This window comes from Podarcis liolepis (assembly GCF_965112155.1).
Source record: "Podarcis liolepis genome assembly, chromosome: 1".
Classification (NCBI taxonomy): Eukaryota; Metazoa; Chordata; class Lepidosauria; order Squamata; family Lacertidae; genus Podarcis; species Podarcis liolepis.
Genome location: NC_139554.1, coordinates 63,107,551 through 63,132,916, shown reverse-complemented (window position 1 = coordinate 63,132,916; position 25,366 = coordinate 63,107,551). Strand labels below are relative to the sequence as shown.

Below are 25,366 nucleotides of genomic sequence, written 5' to 3'. Positions count from 1 at the left end.
TGTTTGGTGGTTTTGTTACTGTTTCTCTTATTTTTATTCTGTGAGCCACCTTAGAAATATTTTTAAAGGCAGTATATCAACAATTAGAATAAATAATGGGCTTAAATTGACTGAATTGTTGGATTGCAGTCTACAGCTTCCCCGACAGTAAAACCCTCAAGGGAACACAAGAGAGTGCAAGAATACAGAAGCTGAATGGAAAAAGAACAAATCTCTGTTGAAAATGTTAAAATAAGGAGGTAGCAAGAAAAGTGCAGGAATAGCTACAAGGAACCTATGGAGATCAGGCACACTAATAGAGGGCTGCTGAAAAGAGAATGGCATGACAGCCCAGTGACTGCTGAAGAGGCCTTGGGGAAAACGGGTGGATTGTCCACATTTCTGCTGCAGGTGCAAGGAAATAATTTCCTTCCAGTTCTCCAATACATTTGTCACAGCAGTGTCAGACCTCATAGCATCTCTTGTATCCTTCTTCTTTGCAGCTTGCAAGGATTTTCCCCTCAGCAGCTATCCCGCTATCCGGAAGCACAATTCAATACAATGCTGACTGCTATGAGATCATAGAATGCAGGGCAAAATGAGTTCCATTAAGTATAGTAGAGCATACTCTCAAGTATGTATACACGACTGCAGTCTTAGAATCAAAATATATACAGTGGTACCTCTGGTTACAAATGCTTCTGGTTACGAACACTTCAGGTTACGAGCTCTGCTAACCTGGAAGTAGCTGCTCCTGGTTGCGAACTTTGCCCCAGGATGCAAACAGGAGGCATGTGCGCACAGCGGAAAGCCCCATTAGTGAAAGCACGCCTCAGGATAAGAACGGTTTCAGCTTAAGAACGGACCTCCAGAACGAATTAAGTTCGTAACCAGAGGTACCACTGTAGTTGGGGAAAGCTGGAGGTCAGGCAGTATATTATAACTGGAATACAGCAGGTTCCTTCCTTTTGAACAGAGGTCTTTACACTTGAAAAAATGTTTTGAGGCTTACAGAAGTATAACTCTGACAATACATGCAAATAAGCTGGAATCCCACAGAACAGCAGTGACGAAATCAACTCACATAAAGCTTGGCTTTACTTCATTGGACAATATCTGTGTTGATAAATTCGTATCATAGGGCTGTGCTATTATGCACTCTGTGTGAGGCTTCTCTTAAGGAAGGTCTGGAAACTGTAGTTAATGCAGAAGTTGGGTTGCTGAGTGATGCAGCCAACCATATGAATGTTACACCTTTGCTCAAACAACTACACCAATTGCCAATATTTAGAAGAGTCAGCTTATGTCTTTAGGATTAAGGCTGGTTGTTTCTCTGAGCTGTCTGGAAGCTTGCTTGTGTGTTTGTATGTTTGGTCATGTACCAGGGTACTGTGAGAGGCTGAAGGAGGAAGTGAGATGGAGAACACAAGCTCACATCTATTTGGAGAAAATATAGTATTGTGGGGCACATAGCAAGAAGATGTAGATTGGAGAATTATATTATGCCTTTGGACAAGGAGTCTGAAAACAGGATGCAGACATTGGAGAGCCCAGGGTGCATACAGAAAATGCTCAGGAAGCATCATCTACAGCAGGGGTCAGAAACCTAAGGCCCATGGGCCAGAAGTGACCTGCGGAGGTCGTTTGACCGGCCCACGAGCCACCCCTGAACTGAGCTGCCCGCTCACATGCTGTGCTAAACCGGCACGGCGCAGGGACTCGCTTCTGTGGCACCGGAAATTGTGTCTGCGCAGACGCCGGAAATCGCAGGCTCCCATGCACGTGCGATCCGGCCCACAGAGGGATCTCCGCAGGACCAGTCAGGCCCAGATAAACCTTACTGACCCCTGATCAACAGCTTCCAGGCTTTCCAAACCTGCTCTCTGAAGTATCAGGTGTGCATACCCTAATGGAAGCTCATCACCAGTAGGCTACTTAGCTCAGAAGAAAAGAGATGCTAACAAAACACTGCAGGCAGAGATAACACACTTGAAGGACCTGGCACAGAATCTCTAGCACAGGTTGATAAAAGTATCCTTTGGGGACTAGTTCACTTTGTCTATACCTGCAGCCAATGAGGAAAAGTCCTTGGCATCAAAGAGTAGCATAGAAGCAAGGATGACAAATATAGCGAGCATGAACAATTAAGGAGTGTGAGAGCCCTCCAAATGAAAGTGACATCAGGTTGAATTCTAACTGAACAATGGTTCTGAACTTTATTTGAGGATAAACACTGAAATGTGGCTAACCTTGAGTCAGAACCAGATCTGAATCCAACAAGGGGGTAGTAGTATGTAATGCAAGCTCCTATTGTCAGAGAAAACAGTGAAAGCAGTCTCCTCTGTACCAGGGTAAACGTATCCAACTTCATCAACAATTCCTTATAAGGCTTGGTTTTCAGACCCTTGATCATCTTGGTCACCCTCTCTGCACACGTTCCAGCTTGTCAATATCCTTCTTAAATTGTGGCGCCCAGAATTGAACACAGAATTCTAGGTGTGGTCTGACCAAGGCATAATAAAGTGGTACTATTAATACCCCTGGTTGTGATACTTCTGTTGATGCAGCCTAGAATAGCCTTAGGGTTTTTTGGTGCTGCATCACTGTTGACTCTTGTTAAGCTCGTGGTCCACTAAGACCCCTAGATTCTTTTCACATATACTACTGGCAATGTTTTATTAGCGCAGCTGGTTCTTCCTGCCTAAGTGCAGAACCTTACATATGTCCCTAGTGAAATTCATTTTGTTAGGTTTGGCCCAGTTCTCCAATCTATTATGGCCATCTTGAATCCTGATTTTGTCTTCTGTGGCATTGGCTAACTCTACCAGTTTGGTGTCATCAGCAAATTTGATGAGCGTGTCCTCAATTCCTTCATCCAAGTCATTTATAAAGATGTTGAACAACAACAGACCCAGGACAGAACACTGCAGAACTCCACTTAGCACTTTTTTGCAGGATGACGAGGAACCATTAATGAGCATTCTCTGGGTTCGGTCAACCAACTACAAATCCACCTAACAGTTACCTCATACAGCCTACGTTTTACCAGCTTCTGCACAATACCATGGGAGACTTTGTCGAAAGTCTTACTGAAGTCAAGATACACTACGTCTACAGCATTCTTCTGATCCACCAAACTTCTAACTATCAAAAAATGAAATGAGATTTGCCGGGCACACAGATTGTTTGAAAACAGCAAGTGGGAAAATTTGGGTTTTGAAAAACTGAGTTTTACTTAAGGGGCAGAACAGAAAAAGAAGAAAGTGGACAGACAAGACATCAGAGATAAGTGGAAAAATAAATTCAAAACAACAGGAAATGACAGACTGAGAGAACTATCACAATCTGCTATTTGACTAACAAATGTTAACTGGCACCATACCATGTATTCAACTGGTTAGGAGTGGGTTATATTTAAGTATGGGTGTATGGGAATTATTCAATAATTATTAGTTGTTTGCGCTACTTGTCACAAGAGTTGATTGTGTTAACCTTTTTTAACCCACAGTGTAAATGTTTTTTTTTTTTTCATATTCATTCTACTCAAGATGGACTACCAACCTGCTTTACCTCACACATAGTTGAGAACGGTGTGTATTAACACTTAAGAAATGCCACACAATGCATAAAAAGCTAGCGCAAACAAGGGGCAACTGGGGGAGCGAGTGCTTCATTCTCGCCTCAAGAGCCATGTTGGCACAATCATTCGTTCTTCTACACCTCGCGTTATTTTTAAAGGAGCGTTTAATGTCGCGACCTCTCTTCGCAGGCTCCAGACAAGGAGTCATTCGCTTACAAGTGGAGGGGGGTACATGTCCGACGTTACTCACTGCAAGAGGTGGAGGGAGAGTGGGGACGAATGTCTGACCACCACCTCTATTACCTTAGCAACGGGTGAGCTCTCTTGTGGGTGGGAGAGACACGGAAGGTGGGGGTCCACTGTGGACCTAGGAAGGGGGAAAAAAACAAGGCTTCCGAAGTGTGCGCATCCGGAGAACAGCACGAGCCTTCCCCTCCCTCGCAGCTCGCCTCTCCACCCCCGTCCCGGCGCCTGGGGACACTCGCTCTGCGGCGGAACCGTGCTACTCACAGCGCTCGACGAGGCCGCTGCCCCCCACGCTCCTCCTCGCACAGCCTACAGCGCCAGGAGCGCTGCCAAAAGGCTTCCTCCCTGCAACAAGGCGCTGCGGGTTTCAGTTCCGCCTTCAGAGCCCGCTCCTCCTTTGCAGCAACGCGGTGAGAGGGCTACGCAGGGCTTCTCCCATCCCACCCACTTCCTTCTCCCCACCCCCCCACAAATACGGGACTGGGCACCCGCCCCCCTCTTGATCATTGCCTGCCTGCAGTGCCTTCATTTCAAGCGGGCTCGGGGGTTGCAAGGCGGCGGTCGTGTGCACAGCGCGCACGGATTCGGAATCGGCCTCGATGAACGCGGCGGGGCTGACTCAACCAATGCACTGCAGGGATGCGCAGGTTCTCCAGCGAGACTGGCGGGATTTCCACCGCCCCCTCCATTATCTCTACGCAGACTTTTTCCTGCCTCTTTCCACAGAGTCCCGTATTTCCTTTCCTCCCGGTGGACATCCCCGCTTTTTGCAACACGGTTGTCAGACCCAAAGCAAAATAATTAAGACGCCATCGGCAGAACCGCGGCTATCTTTTTATGAGACACCAATTAGGGATAAAGGGGCAGGTTTGTTCCAAGGGATGCTGCGGTGCGACAATACTTCGATGCGTGTCTTGTTACGTAGTAAGAGGTAACCCGTTTGCGATCAGGCTGGCCGCCACATAACCTCCCGCAGCCCCTATAATCCTAACAGAGACCGTTTTCCCAACGGAGTTGCTATAGGATATGCGGTGCTCCGTCTTCACCCGCTTGCATTAACATACGTCCTTCTCTACCACACACATCTGTTGCAATCCGCAAATCTTAAACCACCAGCAGATACTCTCCATCAAATGCTCTATTTTAAGAACATCTTAAAAGCATCTTCCCGAAGGCGCACAGGTTCCTCTTGACATCTGCCAGTAGAACATCCCGCCCAGAACGGGCGCTCGTTTTTCATTCAGTATTTGTACAGCTACGCGCACGAGAACAGCTACAAACAAATCAATCGTGTGAATTACTGTTTTCTCATTTCACATTTAACAAGCACCCACAACTCCTCAGAGTAACTGCAATTTATGGAACGAACTAAGGAATCGCGAGGTTCACTTTTCTTGATCCCATTCAGTGCTTCAGCAGCAAAACTCATTTCTCGAACCAGCTCACAGCGCACCAGTTTGAGAAAGGCTGGCGTATGTCTTTCTAGTCTAAAACAGTATGGCCCGCCCCGCATAAAAGCAGCTGGGGGTGGTGTCAGTTTCCAGCCAGCTGAGCTGGAAAAAGTTAAACCCTTCCCTGAGCATTCCTTAACTCCCAATCTCAGGCTCCTAGTTTTGCTTTTTAGTTAAAAAAAAACCTTTCAAGCGAACTGTTGGTGTCTCCTGTCCAATTTACCCCTCACTCCGCACTGCAATTGCAGCCATACAACCTCAAGGACGTGCGCTTTTAAACACTTACACAGAAACTTTGCGCGCTGGGCTCAAGTGCTCGCGCACCTAAAAAGACGCGTGTACGGTTAATCTCTGTGGCGTTGATAGCTATTTCAGCTCATGGCTGAAATAAAATTTAAATTCAGGTCACTCGCTTGTGCTAGAAGAGGCACAACCTGACCGCGCGTCGGCGTGGGGGGAAATCATTTCTATTGAGCTTACTTTTGAGTCACTGCGTAACTGTTTAGAATAGCGCTGTAAAATCAGCGATTGAACCAATTAAAGCCAAGTTCATGTCTTAAAATGACCGTTGACTACTACGCAACAGCTTATTTCTATTCGGAACTTGAACTGGGACGACGAAATGCTGCTCCACGGAACTTTCGCTGTTGCTTTATTCCTGCAAAATGCAACCTCCCTGCTTGTTTGTGCTCATCAATTCCTGCAAAGACACTATCCCTTTCTTATCGTCCCAGTTCGGCACAGAAACAGTCGAACCCCGACTTTCCCCTGCTTTGAATACGCGTCTCTCCCCTCCAACCCGCTTGCGTGAGTCCCGCCCTCCATTCATTCGCTCACTGACAATATCCGCCCCCCTTATTTCCATGCGCGCCACCAAACCGAGCAGAACGTCCACAATCCCAGCATTACGCCCTCGCTTAGGAGACGGCTGAAGGCGGAGGGATGGATCCTCCTTTGGACCAAAATACATCCGAGGGCGCGTCGTAAGCGTGGCGGCTCTTATGACGTTATGCGGCCCTCAACCAATCAGAAGCCGTGGAACGAGAGGCTGCTTGGGTTTGAATTTGGTGGCTCGCTGAAGCTAGCGAGCGAGCGTGGAGGCGGCGGCGGTGGCGACGCCCGAAGAAGCGGCGCGGGCTGCTGATCAGCAAGGAGGGTCCCTAATGCCCGGGTGAGTATCTCCATTTATGCCTACTAGGGTGTCTAGCTCGGTTCAGCTGAAAGAGGGTCCCGATCAGCTCGCTGCATTAGCGAGGGTGGCCCATGGCTGCTTACACTTTCCGGCGGAGTTTTGCGCTCTTGTGCTTGCCTTTCTTTTTGCAGCGCAACCGCATAGGAGGGTCGCTGCTTATTAGCCGCGCGACTTTATTCCATTCGTTCGCCCAGGTCCCTGCAGGGACTTTATAGTACCGTATCGAAAGAAAGTTAAGATGGATCGGGAAGTTCTCCGCCCCAAATTGCCTTTTAAGTCTACACCCCTGCGCACGGTTGGATGGAAATTCTGGCTGGCTTCGAGTTAGAATGTGGTTATGATCCGGCGTATTTATTAGGGAGTGGGGGTACGGTCTTCTGCATACTTACCCGGTATGAAGTCCCGTTGAAATCAGTGGGCACGGCTTCCAAGCTGACATTTATAGGACTACTCTGTGAAAGATAGCATTGGTGAATGCATATCTATGCCGCGCGGTTGGTGGCAACATTGAACCAATAGCATCCCATGGAAACGGCGTAAAGAGTTTTGTAAACGCCTTCAAGACTGGTCGCCTCCAGATGACCTGTTGCTGAGCATGCGTCCTGATTTGTTTGCCCTTTTGTGAGTCTTAGCCCTTGAGATCATCTCTGCAAATTTGGTGCACTGAATATGACCCTGGGGCTGGAGCAACTCTCCTATGGGGAAAGCTTGAAACTATGGGGTCTGAGGTTTAGGAAAAATATGAGAGAGGTGTAGAAAACTATGCATGAAATGAGTCATGACTCTAGAACCCAGGGCCATGTGGTGAAGCTTAACGACGGAATATAGAGAGGAGACAAAAGGAAAAACTCCATAGTTAAGTTGTGGAATTCACGAATGTAATATGCAATCTGAATGACTTTTAAAGTGGTTTAGACAAATTTAATGGAAGGCAAGTCTGCTAACCAGGATGACTATGCACTAGCTCCAGTATCGGAGGTGGTATGCCTCTGCGTACCAGTTGCTGAGAATCACAAGTGGGACAGTGCTGTTAGGTTCATGTCCTGCTTTTGGGCTTCCCATAGGCATCTGCTTGGCCGCCCAGAGAACAGGATACAGAACTAGGTGAGGCCCCTTAGGTTATCATGATAGTTACCCCACACTTACCAGACCATTTCCCATTACTTTTCTTACAGGATAAAGTCTTGTTTTGAAGAGATAGAGTACCACTGTTCTTATTTGTAACAATGTATTCACTTTATTGAGAGTGGTTTATGATAGTGAGAGAAAGTGCTGGCAGACTAGAAGCAACCTCCCACATATATTATGGGGATTTTTTGTGTGGATTAGCATCCACTTCATTATTTTCTAAGGTGCTACAAGACTCAAGAATCCATTAACATTCAATTGGCTGTATTTATGAGACCAAACATGGTTATTATCTTGTGCTGTATGGGAACATTTGGAGTAGCAAAGTGGAATACAAAGGACTTCCTCTGGACAAATGAGTTTATCAGACCTTATTCCTCTAACTAACTGCTGTTGGCATTGACAGAGTAATTATTGTATAGCGTGAGTGAAACCTAATGCATATGAATATTCTAACTGAAAAATGACAATGTGAGCAAGCACCAAGTCATGTCTTATAGATCATTATCAACAGTAAAGAAAGAACCAAGTTCTTAAACTAGATCTTATGTCAGTCTAGAAAATACATATTCTGAACGTGTGTACATTGAAATTTCTCTATGTGGTAGGAGAGTTTCTTTGGACTACGAGTGTTTGTAGTGTGTTTTGAATCATTTTGTTTCTTCAGGAGTTAAACTTGCAGATATTAATTTCTGTTAAGTTTGTGAGTCTTTCATAGCCTCATCCTCCCTCCACACAAGAGTATTTGCACTCTTCACACGTTAAGTTGGGAAACCCATTTTGGTAGAATTCTACTATATCTAAAATAGTTGCATGGGATCTGTGGTGGTCAGCTGGACAATTGTAGCAAACAAAGCAGACTATTTTACTGGACTCCAGGCATTGGCAAACAAATGGCAGGAGAATATTGAGTTACATCTAAGCTTGTGTAAACACTGCATATAAGCTTTGCAGATCAACTGCTGCTTGTAAAACCAAAAATAGCACTTACAAAATTACATTTGGTGGGTTTAATTGTACATCCCAATATACATGGGACACATAGAGAAGTGTGTCTTCTCACATGCTTTTTTGTCATTTGCATAAACTTCTTGTTGCATTTTCTTAAATTACTGCTTTAAAAATATAACTGGTCAGTTTACATTTTTGGCCAGTCAAATTATCAACCCTAGACCTAACCTAAATTCATTTGCTTCCTTGGTTTAGCAGCACAATTATATGCATATTTAGTCAGAAGAGAAACTTACCTCATTCAGAGAAGTATACTCCCAGGTAAACAAGTATAGGAGTGCAAGTGTTATTGTTTAATCTGCTTTCATTTTTTTCCACCAGCAGAAGAAACTGGATTTACTTTATATGACAAATCTTCCCCAGACACCATAACTGCCTTTCGTAATGTCTACTACTGTTCAAGAAGATGTCTGCAATCACGTGAAGGTAGTGGTCCGCGTTCGTCCAGAAAGTCAGAAAGAGAGAGATGGCAACTTCAGGAAAGTGCTCCAAGTTGTCGATAAGCATATGTTGGTCTTTGATCCCAAAGTGGAGGAAGTCAGTTTCTTTCATGGGAAAAAAGTTCCATGCCGTGATCTTAACAAGAGGCAAAACAAGGACCTCAAATTTGTGTTCGATGCTGTATTTGACGAACATTCTTCTCAGCTGGAGGTCTTTGAAGACACTACCCTGACCATGCTGGATGGTTTTTTAAATGGATATAATTGCACAGGTAACTCTTCTGCATTTCTCCCTTTGTTAGTTATGGAAATAATCCTGTATCAGCAGTCAGTTCTAATTTGAGCTGGGGCGGGGGTGTCCTTCTGCCCCCTATTCTATTTATAAGCTTTAAGACTTTGTTGTTGCTATTTTCCAAGCTGTTGGGGACGTTTGGTTTCTTGTCCTTTGCTTCACATCTAGTAACTCTCTCCCTGCAAATGATAGCCAAAACCCCCTGCATCCCATTTGCAAAAAAAATAGATATTGCAGTAGTGAAGAGCATGAAGAATAGTTTCCTTCGCCATTACTCCCTGCTAGTTCTGATTCTAACGGTTACTTCTAGCTTTGGTACTGAGCAGTAGCAGTGTGTGTGGTGGAGCGGACCAACATTGGTGGCGCTGCTGCTTACCAGAACAGTCGCAATGTTGGGGGAGGGGTTCATGGTTGCACCAGTGGTACCACCGCTGCCAATCTGGCACTCCTCTCAGTGCAAGCATACAGTCCTCCCAGCCCCATTCAGATAATCAGCAGCAGAGCCATGATCAGAAGGCAGCTCTGTTGATCCTCCCCGTTACACTGCTGCTTCTGAGCGGTTGCTAGCTATCACAGTGGTACAGCGTTCTGCATCCATATTTCACTTGCACCTTCTCACAAGTCGAATGATAAGTTGATCGCCTTGGTTGAAGGGCTGCCATGTTTCTTCCTCTTTCCTCATTCTCCCCCCCCCCCAAATGAGCAAATATATATATATCAGGGGAAGCCAGATTCTCCTGTTTTCAAATGTTGAGCTACTTAATGGATTCACTAATTAAACGTGACCCTTCCTACACCCAATCTTGCTGTTTGTATCTCACACCTTCCTCCAAAGAAGCCCTTGGCAGCAAAAGTATCAACCCTAACACAATCAGACTTCTAAAAACTGTGTAAAACAACCTTCTGAAGATGGCTGAAAATTGCTAAAAGCGATCGCCTGCTTTCAATTTAGTGCTTGCTTATGGCGCAACTGGCGCTGGGAAGACTCATACAATGCTGGGCTCCCAGGAAGACCCCGGAGTGATGTACCGGACCATGTTGGAGCTCTACAATGCCATAGAGCGGATGAAAGAGGAGAAGCATTGCGCTATTGCCGTTTCTTACCTTGAGGTAAGCAGGCGGAATAATTTTGCACAATAACAGTTGTTTTTGTATAAGGAATACGGTGAAAGGGACCCAAACCAGCTTAGTCAGAGGCTGAGAAAACATTGTCTATCTTCCAGCCAGCATGAGAGATGTTCTCCTACGATGCAGTCCCATGTTTCTGAGGAGTACATACCAGTATTCCTGACTCATGGCATTACAGCACCAGAGGAGCCAGTAGAATTGGAAAGGAAGTGTTTTGAATTCCTCCCTGACCTGATATTGGAGGATTTAAAACTGCTCCCCCGCTCTGATCTCAGGGAGCTTCTTGGGATTCGAGAAAGGAAACAAACAAGCAAACCAACCAAGGGCTTTTCTCCCAGCTGCCAGAGAACAGAATACAACATAACTTCCCAGTAGCCAAGCCTAGGATTAGGTCTCATGACAGCATGCACAATTGAGAGTTTTCTGCTTGTCTAGTTTCAAATGTATTGGTGCTTTCCTCCTGTCAAATTGTCACTCTGCCTCCTTTGTGCCGGAAAGTTAAAACGGCAATTTGGATATTTGGACAGAAAATTAGGACTCTTAACTTTAAAACTTAGGGAGAAAACGTATCTGGAAGTGCATGCCATCTCACATAGGTGCATTTTCCATTTTCTAAAATGAGACTACACCTACCAAATCCAGATACCTTCTGTATGATTAGCTGCTTACCTTTGTGTATCTTAATATCTGCCTTTTCCGATGCCTTTCCCTCCCAAGGTCTACAATGAGAAGATACATGATTTGCTTGTAAGTTCAGGACCACTGGCTGTTCGAGAAGATCCTCAGAAAGGAGTGCTGGTTCATGGGTTAACAATGCATCAGGTTTGCACATATTTATATTATCCATGTTATTCATTAATTGTTTATTTATTCGCCTGCTTGCAATATTTACAGGCAATCCTATAACACAGTTTTCAGAGTAGCTCACAAAGCAATTGAAATTCTATAACAGATTCTCAAAGCAGTTTTTGAGTCTTTAAGGCTTCGCCTAAGAGGGAAATCGTAAGTTTGAGGTACCTAGTTTGTCACCTAAGTTGTTTTTCTTTAAGTTGCCAGAAAGTTGGCAGACGGGGAACGTGGGAAATATTTGCATTAAATCTCCCAATATTGTAAGGCTTTGTGTGAGTTAGAAGGTTATTTGTTTTGTTTTTACTTTCACAATATTCTGATTGATTCTCCCTGTTGACCAAATTTGTCTTGCCCACATCATGTTAAACCATAGCTTAGTATTACATGCATGCCAGCGTTACGAAGTTTGACCCAATATATAAGTGTGCCTGTTTGCAGCTTAGTTTCCAAAATTCCAATTTTTTCCCCTAAATCGGTTTTAACTGGGATACCTTGAAAAGTTTTCAGAGTCATTTCAACCCACTACAGGCACTATTCTATCAAAAGAAGCAGAACAGATCAGACTGCCCTCCCAAGCCATGATTCATATACTATGGACAAATCAAGTCCTTTACACGAATGCTATCTGTTCAATCCTATCCATCTTGATGTGAAGATTTACAAGCTTTATTTCTGGGAAGAAAACACAGTGCAAAACCATTACTTTATCAAGACACTTGAAATACTAGCAGGCCTCTCTAAGTGACCTGTTTGCGAAGGCAGTTGCTATGAAACAACTGTTTAAATCAAACGTGGTAGCAATCTTCAACCCCTTTATCTCAAAGTTGCGCTGTCAAAATTGAAACAGTTCTTTTGAGTAAAGGGGCTTGGGGGCTGAAGCATTTGATCAAACACAAAAACCTCTTCATCACAGTTGTATCCTAACTCATATTCTTAATTTTTTATATCTGCTACACATGCACCTAATTTCTCCTAGTCTGTCATCTCATTTCTTCCTTATCATTTCCCCACTTTCCCCTCCTCCTCTATGTTATGTCTGTTTCTGCTGTTGCCACCCATAGTGCACCTTGGCTTCTTTGGTCAAGGCTTGGAGAGAAGCTGGCAGCGGGGGGGGGGGGGGGGAGCCTGCTTCCAGGCAATCTTCTTCTACCTATGCCATTGTTTCCATTTGTACAGCTATCAAAGGGCCAAAAATATCAGAAGCTGACGGGGGTGGTACTACTACTGTTTAATGCCTTTAATGTCAGCAGCAGCAAACTAAACAGTGAAGCGATATGGTCCCTGCAGAATTAGCTGACAGCCTATAAAAAGAAAAGGGGGGGGCGACTATTAGAATATTCTATCCCCCAACCCTAAAAGTGTATCAGCATGAAGCTGCTGAGCTTGGAGACCAGCTGGGTAGTCCTCTTCTTGATAAGCCCTGAAGTTTGGCAGTCTACAACGGCCTTGCTCATGTGGCTCTGAATTGGAATCACACGGTGCAGGGACGATTGTATTTTTGCCTCCCTGTGGTGTATGGGAGAATTTTGGAGGGAATTGGGGCCACGGATGTGTGCATTTCGTGACCCTCAACGCATCCCCAGCTCAGGTTCCCCACGCCCCCCTCCATTCACCCAGTCCAGGATTATTTTCATCTGTTTGGGTTAGGGTCGTAAAGTGGCTGGCCCCAAACAAGGATAATGGAGTCATGTTTGCCTCCACCTTCCCAGCTTGTACTTCAGCCTACTGGATAATTTTCTCTTCACATCAGATATTTGAAGGCTTTCTGGAAAGGCTGAACATGGAAGCAGACTGCCAAGAAAGCAAACCAAGATAGCCCTTGGAGATGATTGTGTGAGGACTATTCCCTATAACAAACATTGCTATTAATGGTCCGAGTCCATTTTCATAGGACTGCTCCTTTATAAATATTCAGTTCCTTCGGAAACAAATAGGGTATAACCACATTTTTCTATCTGCCAATAGAGTTATTGGATATTGTATCTTATTTTTTAAATTTTAATGAATATGTAAGTCTTACTGTGAGATCTCTTACTCAATGAATTGATTTGGGTTTATTTAATTCTGTGTTTGTGAATGCCTTTCCCTTCCTATCGGCTTTGAGATGAACTTTGCAGTGGCATCACCACCTACTCAAAGAATGTGCCTAGCACAACCTGACGGCTAGCGGTTTTGGAATAAGTAAAATGATGCCTTTTAGCTGACCCAACTTCTCGAGGCAACACTAAGGCACAAGTTAATCTTGAACATAATCTTCTTTGGGCAGGTGCTGAAGCTTATGCTCACCTACAGAAGCTGGTTTGATAAAAGGTATCTTCTTACCTGCTTTGTGTGTGTCATCCTCTGGGACCAAGATGGCAACAAAAGCCAAAGCTACGATGTTAACATTATGACTGAAATCCCATGACAATGAAACTCCCAGATTAAAATCTAGCAAAAAGATTTACTAGTTTCATTTGACTATTCCCCCCCCCCTCCACCTTTTGTAGCCGAAGTCTGCCATGGAGATCTTGCAAATATTGGACTATGGAAACAAAAACAGAACACAGCATCCCACTGATGTGAATGCCTCCTCATCTCGGTCCCATGCTGTCTTTCAGGTAAGATGATACAGCAGATAAGGTGTCTGAGGATCTTAGATAACCTTTGAAGCTTTGTTTAAAAAGAGAGAGAGAAAGAATCCTCGGCCTATGGCACACCAGCTATAATAGCTTTGGTCTTGGGAAGAGAGATCCAGCTCGCACTCTTGTCTGCATTAAATCCTTTGTGCTAAATAGCATTCAGGAGGGAAGCTCTCATGGTCTCTGCCGTCACTCAACTTCAGAGGAGGAATCTATTGAGGTGTCATAGCTGCTTGTGAGAAATAAATGTGCTTCACGCTCATATAAATGGCAATATTTTTTTTCATGCGTAACTGCTTCTGTGCAGTTATTTATTTTTATACATAAAGATATATCAAAAAGTGATTCCCACTAAAGCAGCTGACTTAGTATATATAGCAGACTGAGCCTATGCATGTTTATACAGAAGTCCTGCTGAGTTCAGTGGTGCTTGGTCCCAGGGAAATGTGGCTGGGATTGCAAACCAAAAGTATAATCCTATTCACAGTTGCTGGAGAGTTAAGTCATGCTGAGTTCAGGTAAACTTATTTCTGAGTAAACGTGTTAAGATCCCAAAGAGAGTGTTGTTGGAATAGCAAGCTTTCAGATTGGTGGTTTCATTGTGTACATAGCTGTCAAGGTTTCCCTTTTTTTAAGGGAAATTCCCTTATTCCGAGTAGGATTCCTCGCAAGAAAAGGGAAAAGTTGACAGCTGTGATTGTGTATCCTTTATTGCATTGTTTATACAGCACTTTGAGAATTGCGGGTGGAAAGTGGGATGAAAATGTTGGGAATATTAAATAAACAATCCTTTCTGAAGTGTGTTAATCCAAACCTGGGTCTCCTGCTGTTTTTTAGACTACAGTTCCCATCATCCCTGACCACTTGTCCTGCTAGCTAGGGGTGATGGGAGTTGTAGTCCAAAAACAACTGTTGACCCAAGTTTGGGAAACACATCTAAGGAGGAGCATCTAATCTTCATTTTTAATTTCCTTGTCCGATTCAATTTTGCACTCTCTTCATGACTGCCAGAAAGTCTGTATTATAAAAAGCTTAGGTCTGTGCATGTTTCCTTCCCTTCATTGCCCAACTTGTAGGCATTGGAGGGTGATTGTTTTTTCTGGATTCTTTCCTCATTTCCTTGTTCTGTACTCCTCTGTTTCAGATCTATTTGAGACAACAAGACAGGACAGCATGTATCAATCAAAATGTCCGTATTGCCAAAATGTGCCTCATTGACTTGGCAGGCTCAGAACGTGCCAGCGCCACCAAGACCAAGGGAGCTCGTTTTAGAGAAGGGGCAAATATTAATCGCTCACTGCTAGCCCTTGGCAATATCATTAATGCTCTGGCAGACCCAAAAGTAGGTACCCATTTTCTTCTCCCCCAGCTGGGATTGTGTTGCATAAGAAGGTTAATGTTCTATATTATTTTTTTCCCCTATGGCCTAGTATGTTTATGTCTTTAAATGTAAGTTGCTAGGATACCTTTTAGGTCACATGTGACTCATGAATCTCAAAAAGAATGGTGGCATGGTAAGGCATGCAAGAAAATAGAGCAGGGGTCAGCAAACTTTTTCAGCAGGGGGCCGGTCCACTGTCCCTCAGACCTTGTGGGGGGCCGGACTATATTTGGGGGGAGGGCGAGAATGAATTCCTATGCCCCACAAATAACCCAGAGATGCATTTTAAATAAAAGGACACATTCTGCTCATGTAAAAACATGCTGATTCCCGGACTATCCGTGGGCCAGATTGAGAAGGCAATTGGGCTGGATCCGGTCCCCAGGTCTTAGTTTACCTACCCATGAAATAGAGTATGTGAAGCAGTTTGGAATGTGCTAAAGTGCCGTATTGGCCTGACTATAAGCAGCACTTTCCCCCCAAATCTGACCGTGAAAGTTAAAGCACAGCTTATATTTGTAACCTTATGGTATGCAGCCAGGAGTGTGGCAAAGCAGCGCCCGCCCTGCACGTAGTCCCCCGTCCTCTCCAAGGCCAGGAAGGGAGAGAGAGCAAGAAAGGGGAAAGGCCATCAGCAACACAGCAGTCTCTCTCCCTCTCCCCCCCCCCCAAGTATACAGCCAGGAGCAGCAAGGAAGGGAGCGGCTTATATTCGGATATTTTTTCTCCCTCCCCCCTTCCAATTTTAAAGGTGCGGCTTATATTCAGGTGCATCTTATATTCAGGCCAATACAGTAGTTGTTCCCAAACATTTTGGTATGGTGGCCCAACAAATCAAAATTCACTTACTACAGTGACCCATTCATTTATTGTAACGGGAATTTTGGAGCTTGGGTCTTTGGCAGCCATTGCTGTCAGGCATTTTAACACCTCACAATCTAGCCTATTGCTAAAGACTACGATATGGTGAAATTTGGGTTAATGGGATCGAAGTCAGGGTGCCTAGCAGGACTGGCGATGGTTCAAATGAACTTTGGTTTTCAGGTGACATAAATAATCTGATCTACAGATAAAAATCTATTTGATCCCTAGTTTGCATATTAACCATGCCTTAAGCTTTTTCTATCCAGCTGAGCAGCAGCAACCCACTCTGCTGCTGCTAGGCGTTCCAGCTGATTCTCTTGGTGTTTGGAGCAGGAAGCCTAGGTCAGCAGGGACTTCCATGCAGGATTTGCCCTGGTTAAAGTAGAGATGAATAGCAGTAGCAGGTTGAGCAAAGCCCATCAAATCACTTCTAGCACTTAAAAGAAGTAACTAAATATAGGATGTGGGTTGAATCTACTGCAGGTTTCCCTTTGTGTTCCCCTCTTGCAGTTCCTCTAGAAATCTATAAACAGTGCTTGGCATACGCTGAGCTTCAGGATTTATTGTGCTGGGAACACAGAACTACTGCTGCTGCTGAATTTGGGAGGGAATCTGGGTTTTCACTAGACTGCTGACTCCTTGTATGTACAGGGATCTGCGGGTGGAGAGAATGTAGCACCCATCCTTCCTTTCTTTGCAAGAATTGGAGAATCTAAGTTGCTAACCTCTGGTGCCCTGTCTCTCATAGGGACCTGTTAAGGGATTGGCTAGGTGTTGCAAGAGGCTTTCTAGTGGGGAGGAAATTCAAGGTTTTTATATCCTGTCATTTATGTGCATTGTGAAACAGCTGTTCATAGTAAGTCATGGTCTGATGCTAAAGTAATCTCAGCACGCCATTAAACACTCGCCCTCTTCTGTGTGGGGTTGTGTGTGTTTTTTGTTCTTCCAGAAGAAGAACCAGCACATTCCTTATCGGAACAGCAAGCTTACTCGTTTACTGAAGGATTCTCTAGGAGGAAATTGTCGCACGATAATTATAGCTGCTGTTAGTCCTTCTTCTCTGTTCTATGATGACACATATAACACTCTTAAATATGCCAATCGAGCCAAGGACATCAAATCCTCTGTAAGTAAACTTCTTCTTTTTAAGTTCTGTGCTGTTGCTTTCAAATTATAAAATGATGTTTGTTCTGATTGAGTGGATAATGACAACAGGGAAAAGATATTGCCCTCTCTTTTTTTGCTTCATATTTTTAAATATTGTGGCAATCTTACTGAGCACTTTTTCTTTTTGCGCAAGCAGTGTCACAACTGCCTTCTTTGCTCCTTGTACTTTCTTATCTACCCTTCCCTCTGTTTCATGGCATTATTTCAAAGGGGAAAACAATTCCTTGATACACTTGACCTACATCCAATTTCCCTTCTCCCTTCCGTATTTTCCTTCTTCATCTGCAGCTTCTCAATGCATATCTTAGGCCTTTCTCAAGGGTATCCTTACATAAAGGAGATCCTGGGAGCGGGAGCGGATACTGGGAGTTGTAATTTGCAGAAAGGAGTGGGGAATTCCCCCCAGGGATGACCACAGCTTTGGATCCTGCCCATTGGGTTGAAACTCAGCTAAACCAAGCAAAGTTTATCTGGCACTGGCGAAAAACGGCAGGTGGTGATTGTCTCCCATTCATTCTCCTCTCTGGCCCTGGGAAAAGCTGTTCTGGAGGGTTGGGGAAAACTCCAGAACAATGTGGGAGCAGCAGGAGGAAAGAGTAATTGGTGATAATCGTGGAGTGGAAGTCTGAATCCAAGCCATGACTTTTATTATGTTTAGGATGTATCCATCCCATTACCTTTCTGTTAACTTTATTTAATCGGGTTTTTGTGACTGATGTTTGTGTTGCTTGATATGATGATCGTATGGTATGTTTTCCATAGCAAAGGAAGAATATACCGTCTTCTGATGTTTATGAAACTGAACTTTGTCTTCTCTTCGCAGCTGAAGAGCAATGTAGTAAGCTTGGATAGCCATATAAGCCAATACGTTAAGATTTGTGAAGAGCAAAAGAAAGAGGTATGTCAGTTACTAGAATAGTTAATGTTGCTTTAGTTACACATAAAGGATAACAGTATAATTAAAAGAAGGCATTAATTGTTGTGCACCCAGATTTCCAGAAAACCTGGTGTTTCTGTGTCGTATTAGGTGTAATGTAGATCACTAGTATGGCTTTAAAAATTGGTTTTGAAAAAGAAACTCATGGAATACTAAGAATGAGATACAAACCGCACATGCACCCATTTCTTTCAAATACACTATTATCCTGTTTTAGATCATAATGCTGAAAGAGAAACTACGAGTCCTTGAGTTGGAAAAAACATCTTCTCCTGACAGACATGCCACAGATCAACAACAGGTGGAAATTTCAAGGTAAAAAAAAAATGCTTACTTATTGTGTTGTCTTGTACAAAGTTATGACATGATCCACAACTACTTGTGTGTATAAGATGACAAAATACTTCTAATACCTTCTTTCTTGTCAGCCTTAGTTGGTCAATGGTACCCTGTCAGCCAACGTACCATAATGCACCTGGTCACTACTTACAACAGAGAGGCTCGTCCACACTTTCATATTGTTATCCACTGGCCTCCTCCCTTGCCAAAATTTAATGTACAAGCTCCTGGGGATCTATAGGGAAGTCGAGTTTAACACCTGGTCAATAAGCAAACTCCCATATATGGTCCACTCCCATGCACAAAGGAGGGAACATTTGATTATCTTGTTGTGTCTATAAAACAGCCATTGTCCTTGATAGTATTGCCTTTAATGTTATCTTGGGATAAGGATTCAACACCTGAAAATGCAGGTTCCTAGTTTTAAGGGTACCTGTCCTTAACCTTGAATGCTCAGGTGCTAGATGTAGCCAGATATGCCTTTGCCCAGCTTAAGTTGGTGCACTTGTTCCTGTAGACTGAAGATCTGGCCGTGGTAGCATGTGTCATAGTTACATCATAGAATCGGAGAATTGTAGAGTTGGAAATGACCACAAGGGTCAACTAGTCCAACCCTCTGCAATGCAGGAATAATTTGCCAAACTTGGTACTTGAACCCACAACCCATGTCAGGACTGTACTCCCCAGAATTATGTTTAGTCAGAACCAGGGATAGGACCTTCTCAGTTGCTGCATCCAAGCTCTGGAACCCCCTTTCAAGAAACATTCACCTTACCTCCTTGTTACTGGTTTCTTTTATTTGCCAGGCTGTTGAATTTCCTTTTTTAGAAAGGCTTTTCAAGTGTGTTTTTATGCTGGGGCAAAATTTGTTAAATTTTGTGCTGGAAATGGTTTTCAATGGATACTTTCATTTTTACTCTATTTTTACCATTTCCCTTTTTGTATTTTTTAAGCATTTGTATTATAACTTTTTTATGTTGTTTTAGCCATCTTGGGCTCTCTTAGCGAAATGGGCAATATAAATGTTCTCAATAAATAAATATAACTGCTGTTTACAGCTATATTTTCTGTCTAAGCTCTAGAAATTCAGTTAGGCATAAGGAGAAAAATTATGCCCAGTAAAATCTCTCTTTTGAAGTTCTAATGCTGCCTGTTGCTGTGAAATAACCTAATACCGACAGAGGCAGTGGAAGGGTTAAAAGTGCAGCTGTGTAACATTTGCATGCTTGGGGCAGTGGGTCCTTATCCAATCTGGCAAAATCAGGATTCCAGGAACTGGGAAGCAAGCACTAGCCACTGAGAATGTGGGGATATATTCCATGTAACATCAAGATAATCACGAGAATTTGAGCCCCTAGATCTTGTGTTAAGAGCAGATTATCGGCAGCTCCGTTTTGGTTCGAAATACCATTTATTTCAAAAACAGGAATTCAAAAATGCTATTACAGGGGTGTGTTTAAAAAAAGAATCTTCTGTTAAGAGAGAATCGCTGCCTACTTGGTTAAAAATAATCTGGAAAATTATGTTTTGCAGAACTGTGTATATAGCGAGACAACTTTTTAATGACCTTTTTCTGTATAATAAACACATTAAGCAATTTTACTCTTTTATATCTCTGACATAAACTAAAGCTGCTATAACTCCATATATAGACAGATATCCCCAGGGAAGGATCATAGGTGCTAATCACCGTTTGTTACATTACAGATTTTTACAGTCGAACTTTCCCATGGTAACCCACATTTTAATGCTCCAATTAAGAGGTTTTTAAGCTGCTAAAAGCTGTCAAAAAAGGCACACCTGTTGAAACACGAGAAATCTAAGTTCTAATAATTTACAGCTGTATTGACAATCTGAATTTATAAGATAAAACATTTTTATGCTTTGAGGCAGAGCCGTTTTAGATCCTTTAGAGCAGGGGTCCCTTCCAACTCTACAATTCTATTATTCTTTTTGGGGAGGGGCAACCTGCAAGAAAACTTCGCAGATGGCGCTACTGCAGGCTCAGTCCACTTACCTGCCCACCAGCTGATGACCAATGTTTCAGGAGACAGCTTTCCAGAAAATCTCTAGCATTGCTTTGTTAATACAGCATTTCCCCTTTAGCCTATTCCTTTTTTTCACATGCACTAAAGTCAGTGTTCTGCACACTGGCGCTCCTTTTTGACCAGGTGCCGCTTAGTAAGCCATTTGAAAACTTACTGTATCTAAAGGTAAAGGGACCCCTGACCATTAGGTCCAGTCGTGGCCGACTCTGGGGTTGTGGTGCTCATCTCGCTTTATTGGCTGAGGGAGCCGGCGTACAGCTTCCGGGTCATGTGGCCAGCATGACTAAGACACTCCTTGCGAACCAGAGCAGCGCATGGAAATGCCGTTTACCTTCCTGCTGAAGCAGTACCTATTTATCTACTTGCCCTTTGACGTGCTTTCGAACTGCTAGGTGGGCAGGAGCAGGGACCGAGCAACGGGAGCTCACCCCATCACGGGGATTTGAACCGCTGACCTTCTGATCAGCAAGCCCTAGGTTCTGTGGTTTAACCCACAGCGCCACCCGCATCCCTTTTTTACTGTATCAAACTTGGTAGCAAATAAAGAGAGGTGGTCCCATCTGAGCTCCTTGGTTAAGCTGTCGAATGGCATGCATAGCTGATTGTTGCTTCAGATTGTAAAGGCATGGCAAGTGTTTAAGCAGATATCTCATGGCTCCTGTCCTTGAGATTAATGTCTGAATGAAAAGCACACTGCTACATGAGGACTTTCACTGCTGGTGTACCATCGTGGCGTTCTGGACCTTAATGGGACCTGACATGGTCCCCCACAGTGCAAAGCCTAGACCAAAACAAAGGGGTTTGTGCTAGTCAATCCAATCACGTAGCCTTTTGATACACATACATGAGAGAATATGGGAACATGGGGGTTTCATTCAGATCTGGGGATTATTTTATTAGTTTCCCTGATTATAATGCACTTCTGTCCTGGATTCCAACCTTCCTTTTACCTGTTGGGTTATGGAAATGTGGCTTTTTGATCAATGTCACCATGTTGCACTAAATGTTTAAATGGCAGGAAAGAACAGGTTATTTGAGACACTGCCTTGCCCCTTATATACTCAGTAGGTTGCTGCAAATATTACTGGACTTCCACCAGCCTCAGCCAGCGTAGTCCATGGTCAGGGATGATGGCAGCTGTAGACCAGCAACATTTAATTTTTTTAAAACTTTTTAATGTTTTTATTCTGTGGTTTTATGTTTTGTGGTTTTATTCTGTAAACCGCTTTGGTATTTCTATGATAAAGCACCGTATAAATTTAATAAATAAATAATTACCATCATAATCATTTTGTAAACAAAGAAACATCTGAAGTACCACTCCGACTTTAACCTCTTTTGTTAAGCATAATGCTTTTTAAATTGAAGCTGCAATTTACTACAGTGTAGCACGCTGCCACGAAGCTGTGTTTTGTGTAACTTGGTCCTTTTTCTATATAAATGTTTGGGGCAGGTTTAGAGAAATTTTGAAGTGCGTGTTCGCAAATCGGGAGGAAATCAGGCAAGAGTTTCTGAAGCTGGAACTGCGCCATAAAGAAAACATCCTGAAAACCCATTATCAAAAAAGTTGCCATGAACAAATTGAAATGATGTGCGCTCCGGAGAGAATGGAGAGGGTAAGCTATTAGTATGACGGTTCTGCTGTCCTTTCTGCCATGCTTATGCCAAGCTGTTAGGCTAATGAAAAGAACGTGGTTCTGATCCTGTGTGTCTCCTTACTGCAGTTATCCAGAGCCTCTTGAAATGAATTACAAGGGTTAGATCTTTGGGGGGGTTCACCTGAACCCTCTCCTATTGAAAGCATGCACAAGAGTGTTGCAAGGCTGCACAGGCTAATCTCCAGCTTCCCCACTGGCAATACATAGTGCCAGCAGCCATTTGAAGCAGCACTATGCACATTCATTTAGAGCAGTGTTTCCCAAACGTTTTTGGGCAACGGCACACCTGCTTACCGGAAAAAAATCTCGCGGCACACCACCATTAAAGCCCCGCCCCGTGACGTCAGCGCGCAGCGTCACGCGGGGGGGGGAACGCACAAAAGTGAACGTTTTTTCCCTTCCCCTTGCCGGGGTGGGAGGAGGCAGCAGAGCGAGGGCAGCTGAGGCGGCGGCGGCGATAGCGGGCGGAGGAGGAGCCGTCGCCGGGAGTTGCTGCTGCTGCTGTTGCTGCTGCTGCCCGGACATGCCGGCCTCCTCCTCCTCCGCTGTCTCGCGCTCCTCCCTTTTGCGCGAGCTGCCCCGCCGCTCGGCACCACCACCGCGGAGCCGCCCCCGGCTCGACGCGGATCCGAGCCGCCGCCGCCGCCTCTCGCCGCCCGACTCGCCCGCCTCCCTCCCACGGCACACCAGCCGGTGTCTCACGGCACAGTAGTGTGCCGCGGCACACCGGTTGGGAAACACTGATTTAGAGGAATGTGGAGCTACTTCACACAGCTATAAAGCATTCAGCCCCCAGCACACATATTAGCAGCACTAGCTGACACCATCTTTTCATGTGCTTTTGGTGTATGTGGGCTTGTGTGAATCTTCTTAACATGGTTTCTAATTAGAAGTCACCTTGTCCTCCTGTCCAGGTCCCCCCCGCCCCGCCCCCGCCCCGTCCCACCACCTGTGCGGGAAATTTCCCTTGGGGATTCAAGTGCAGAGGCTCATACCAAATTCTCAATCGCTCTGACTTGATTTAGTAAATCATCAAGTTCAAAGAGTCTACCAGAGCTTTATAAATAGGCGAGGTGTACGTCATCTTAGCTGCCCCTCCTCTAACTGAATCACCTTCTGCCACCCCAGCCCCTCACCATCTCTTCATCCAACCACAGTCCTTGAAATGCAACTTGTTCAACCCACTTTCACTGTATCTATTAGAACTCTTCTTGCACCTTCTATGGAGTTAGTTTTCACTTTAAACGTTCACCTGTTACGTTCCTCCTTAACTGGTTCTTAGCAGTTTTGTAGTTAGGTTACGCTCCTGAGTGCGTAATAGGAGTTCTACCTCACACTGTGTTGTTAAAGCTCTTTTATGTGTCCTCTGACTTGTCTGCATACTTTTTCCTTGGTCTCTGCTTCTCTTGTCAACTCTTTTCCCCCATTCCTTTGGCAATCTTGCTGCTCAAATCTTCTGGCTTTCAGTTTACTTTTTGGGTGCCCTTTCCTCTCAGTGGGTCTCCCCAGCATTACTTTTTCTGCCCCTCGAGGTTTGCTGATCATAGCGTTTTTTTCTCTACTCTTACTTTGCTTTCCGCCACTACACATACCGAACCACCTCAGCTGTTACTCCATTTTGTGACATTTCTTTAAGAACGACAGGAAAGAGGGCTTGCGCCTGAGCCGCCAGTATTTATTCTGTGTGGTGTAAGAAGGAACTTTGTACTCCTTGCTCTGCATTTTACAGATAGGCTTTTTACTTCTGATTTTTTAATCATACATTGTTCATATATTGCCTCTCCCATATAATGTGGCTCAAGTGGCTAATACTTAAATGTATAAAACTTCCCTCACATAGCAGTTAACTATAAGTGACAATCTTTGAAGTTCTGTTGCAAAATAATTTTGTGTGTTAGGTTTTCTCAGACATCTGCTTTCAATTGAGCATAGTGATAGCTGTCTGAAATGGAAGGTGATATAAATTTCTTCTGTTGAACTAAGCAGGAAATATTTTAAACGCTGAAATGCAGGGTACATATACTGGCTGCTTTTTCTTTTCTTTTTCTTTCTTGCTCTTTATAGTCAAAACCATGTCTTAAATTCGGGAGTTCAAAGAGCATTTGGGGGCCGCATTCTTCAGAAATCACACTGGAAAAAATATTGGGTTCACATGCAGAACATTCAAGCACTCACCCCACTCCTTTTGGGTTCAGGCAAAAAACCCTAAATGAATTATTTGGACCAAATCTGTTACTTATGATTTGGGAGAGCGTGGGCTGAACTAGCTGATACAGAGAGGGAATGGCTTGCAACAGCAGTCAGCTTTCCCTCTGGTAAAACCTTAAGTTTTTTTTAAAAAATATGTGTGTGTTTATTTTTTGATAAAAATATTTGCATGCCACAGTTTCACAAGTAGTTTACAACAATTATAATACAATTAAAACCACACAAAAATCAAAACATATGGCATCACACTGGGCTTCGCTGACGACAACAGCCTGTGAACTCCAGCACAGTTGAGGAAACTGAATAATCTTGCATCATGTGTTCTGTTTTGCAAGGTGTTACTGGAAGGGCGAGATGCTGCGCTGTTGCTTTGGTAGTATGTAGTTCACCATGGTATCCGGTTCTGTCCTTTAGTTTGAAACTTAGGTTTGTTTTGTTACAGGCGACTGACAAGCACGACCACCGGCTTGCATTACTTAAAACCCGGCGCTTGCAAATAGAGCAGAGGGAAGCGGAAGAGACTAAGCGCTTAGAGGACAACACTAATTGGTTGCACCGGGTCGAAAACGAAATGCGCCTCCTAGGTCAAGATGGCCAGATTCCTCAGGTAAGCTACTTGGCCTCTGGTTGGCCATTGTGAGAACAGGATGCTGGACTTTGATGGGCCACTGGCTTAATCCAGTAGTACTGTTTTCGTGTTCCCTTTGGCTCCTGGGAAATATTTTGGATGTTCAAGTGAGAGAGATTGTTCTTTATTCCCCTGTAGCAGTAAGCAAATTTGTGTGCGTGTATAAAAAAGTGAAATAGAGAGAGGACTTTCCACACTCCAAACCAAAACCCAGGAAGG

At 44.0% G+C, this 25,366-nt stretch overlaps 2 protein-coding genes across 7 annotated transcripts in view; one reads left to right on the top strand and one right to left on the bottom strand.

The window, feature by feature from the left end:
* Positions 1-6,930, bottom strand: part of METTL15 (methyltransferase 15, mitochondrial 12S rRNA N4-cytidine) — a 94,324-nt gene extending 87,394 nt beyond the window's left edge. Inside the window, exon 1 of one of the 4 annotated variants that reach the window (XM_083464885.1) lies at positions 6,838-6,930. The gene's annotated coding sequence lies outside the window, so the exon portion shown is untranslated. The other 3 variants (XM_083464886.1, XM_083464883.1, XM_083464884.1) reach the window with 3 other exon arrangements.
* KIF18A (kinesin family member 18A) overlaps positions 6,290-25,366 on the top strand; it is a 40,447-nt gene continuing 21,370 nt past the window's right edge. The window contains exons 1-11 of one of the 3 annotated variants that reach the window (XM_083463650.1): positions 6,290-6,427; positions 8,909-9,299; positions 10,272-10,429; positions 11,165-11,269; positions 13,786-13,896; positions 15,062-15,259; positions 17,112-17,288; positions 18,153-18,227; positions 18,484-18,581; positions 22,107-22,269; positions 24,962-25,126. In XM_083463650.1, coding sequence (XP_083319776.1) covers positions 8,972-9,299; positions 10,272-10,429; positions 11,165-11,269; positions 13,786-13,896; positions 15,062-15,259; positions 17,112-17,288; positions 18,153-18,227; positions 18,484-18,581; positions 22,107-22,269; positions 24,962-25,126 — 1,578 coding nt within the window. In that variant the 5' untranslated portion in view covers positions 6,290-6,427; positions 8,909-8,971. The remainder of the gene's footprint in view (positions 6,428-8,908; positions 9,300-10,271; positions 10,430-11,164; positions 11,270-13,785; positions 13,897-15,061; positions 15,260-17,111; positions 17,289-18,152; positions 18,228-18,483; positions 18,582-22,106; positions 22,270-24,961; positions 25,127-25,366) is intronic. The other 2 variants (XM_083463651.1, XR_014516610.1) reach the window with 2 other exon arrangements.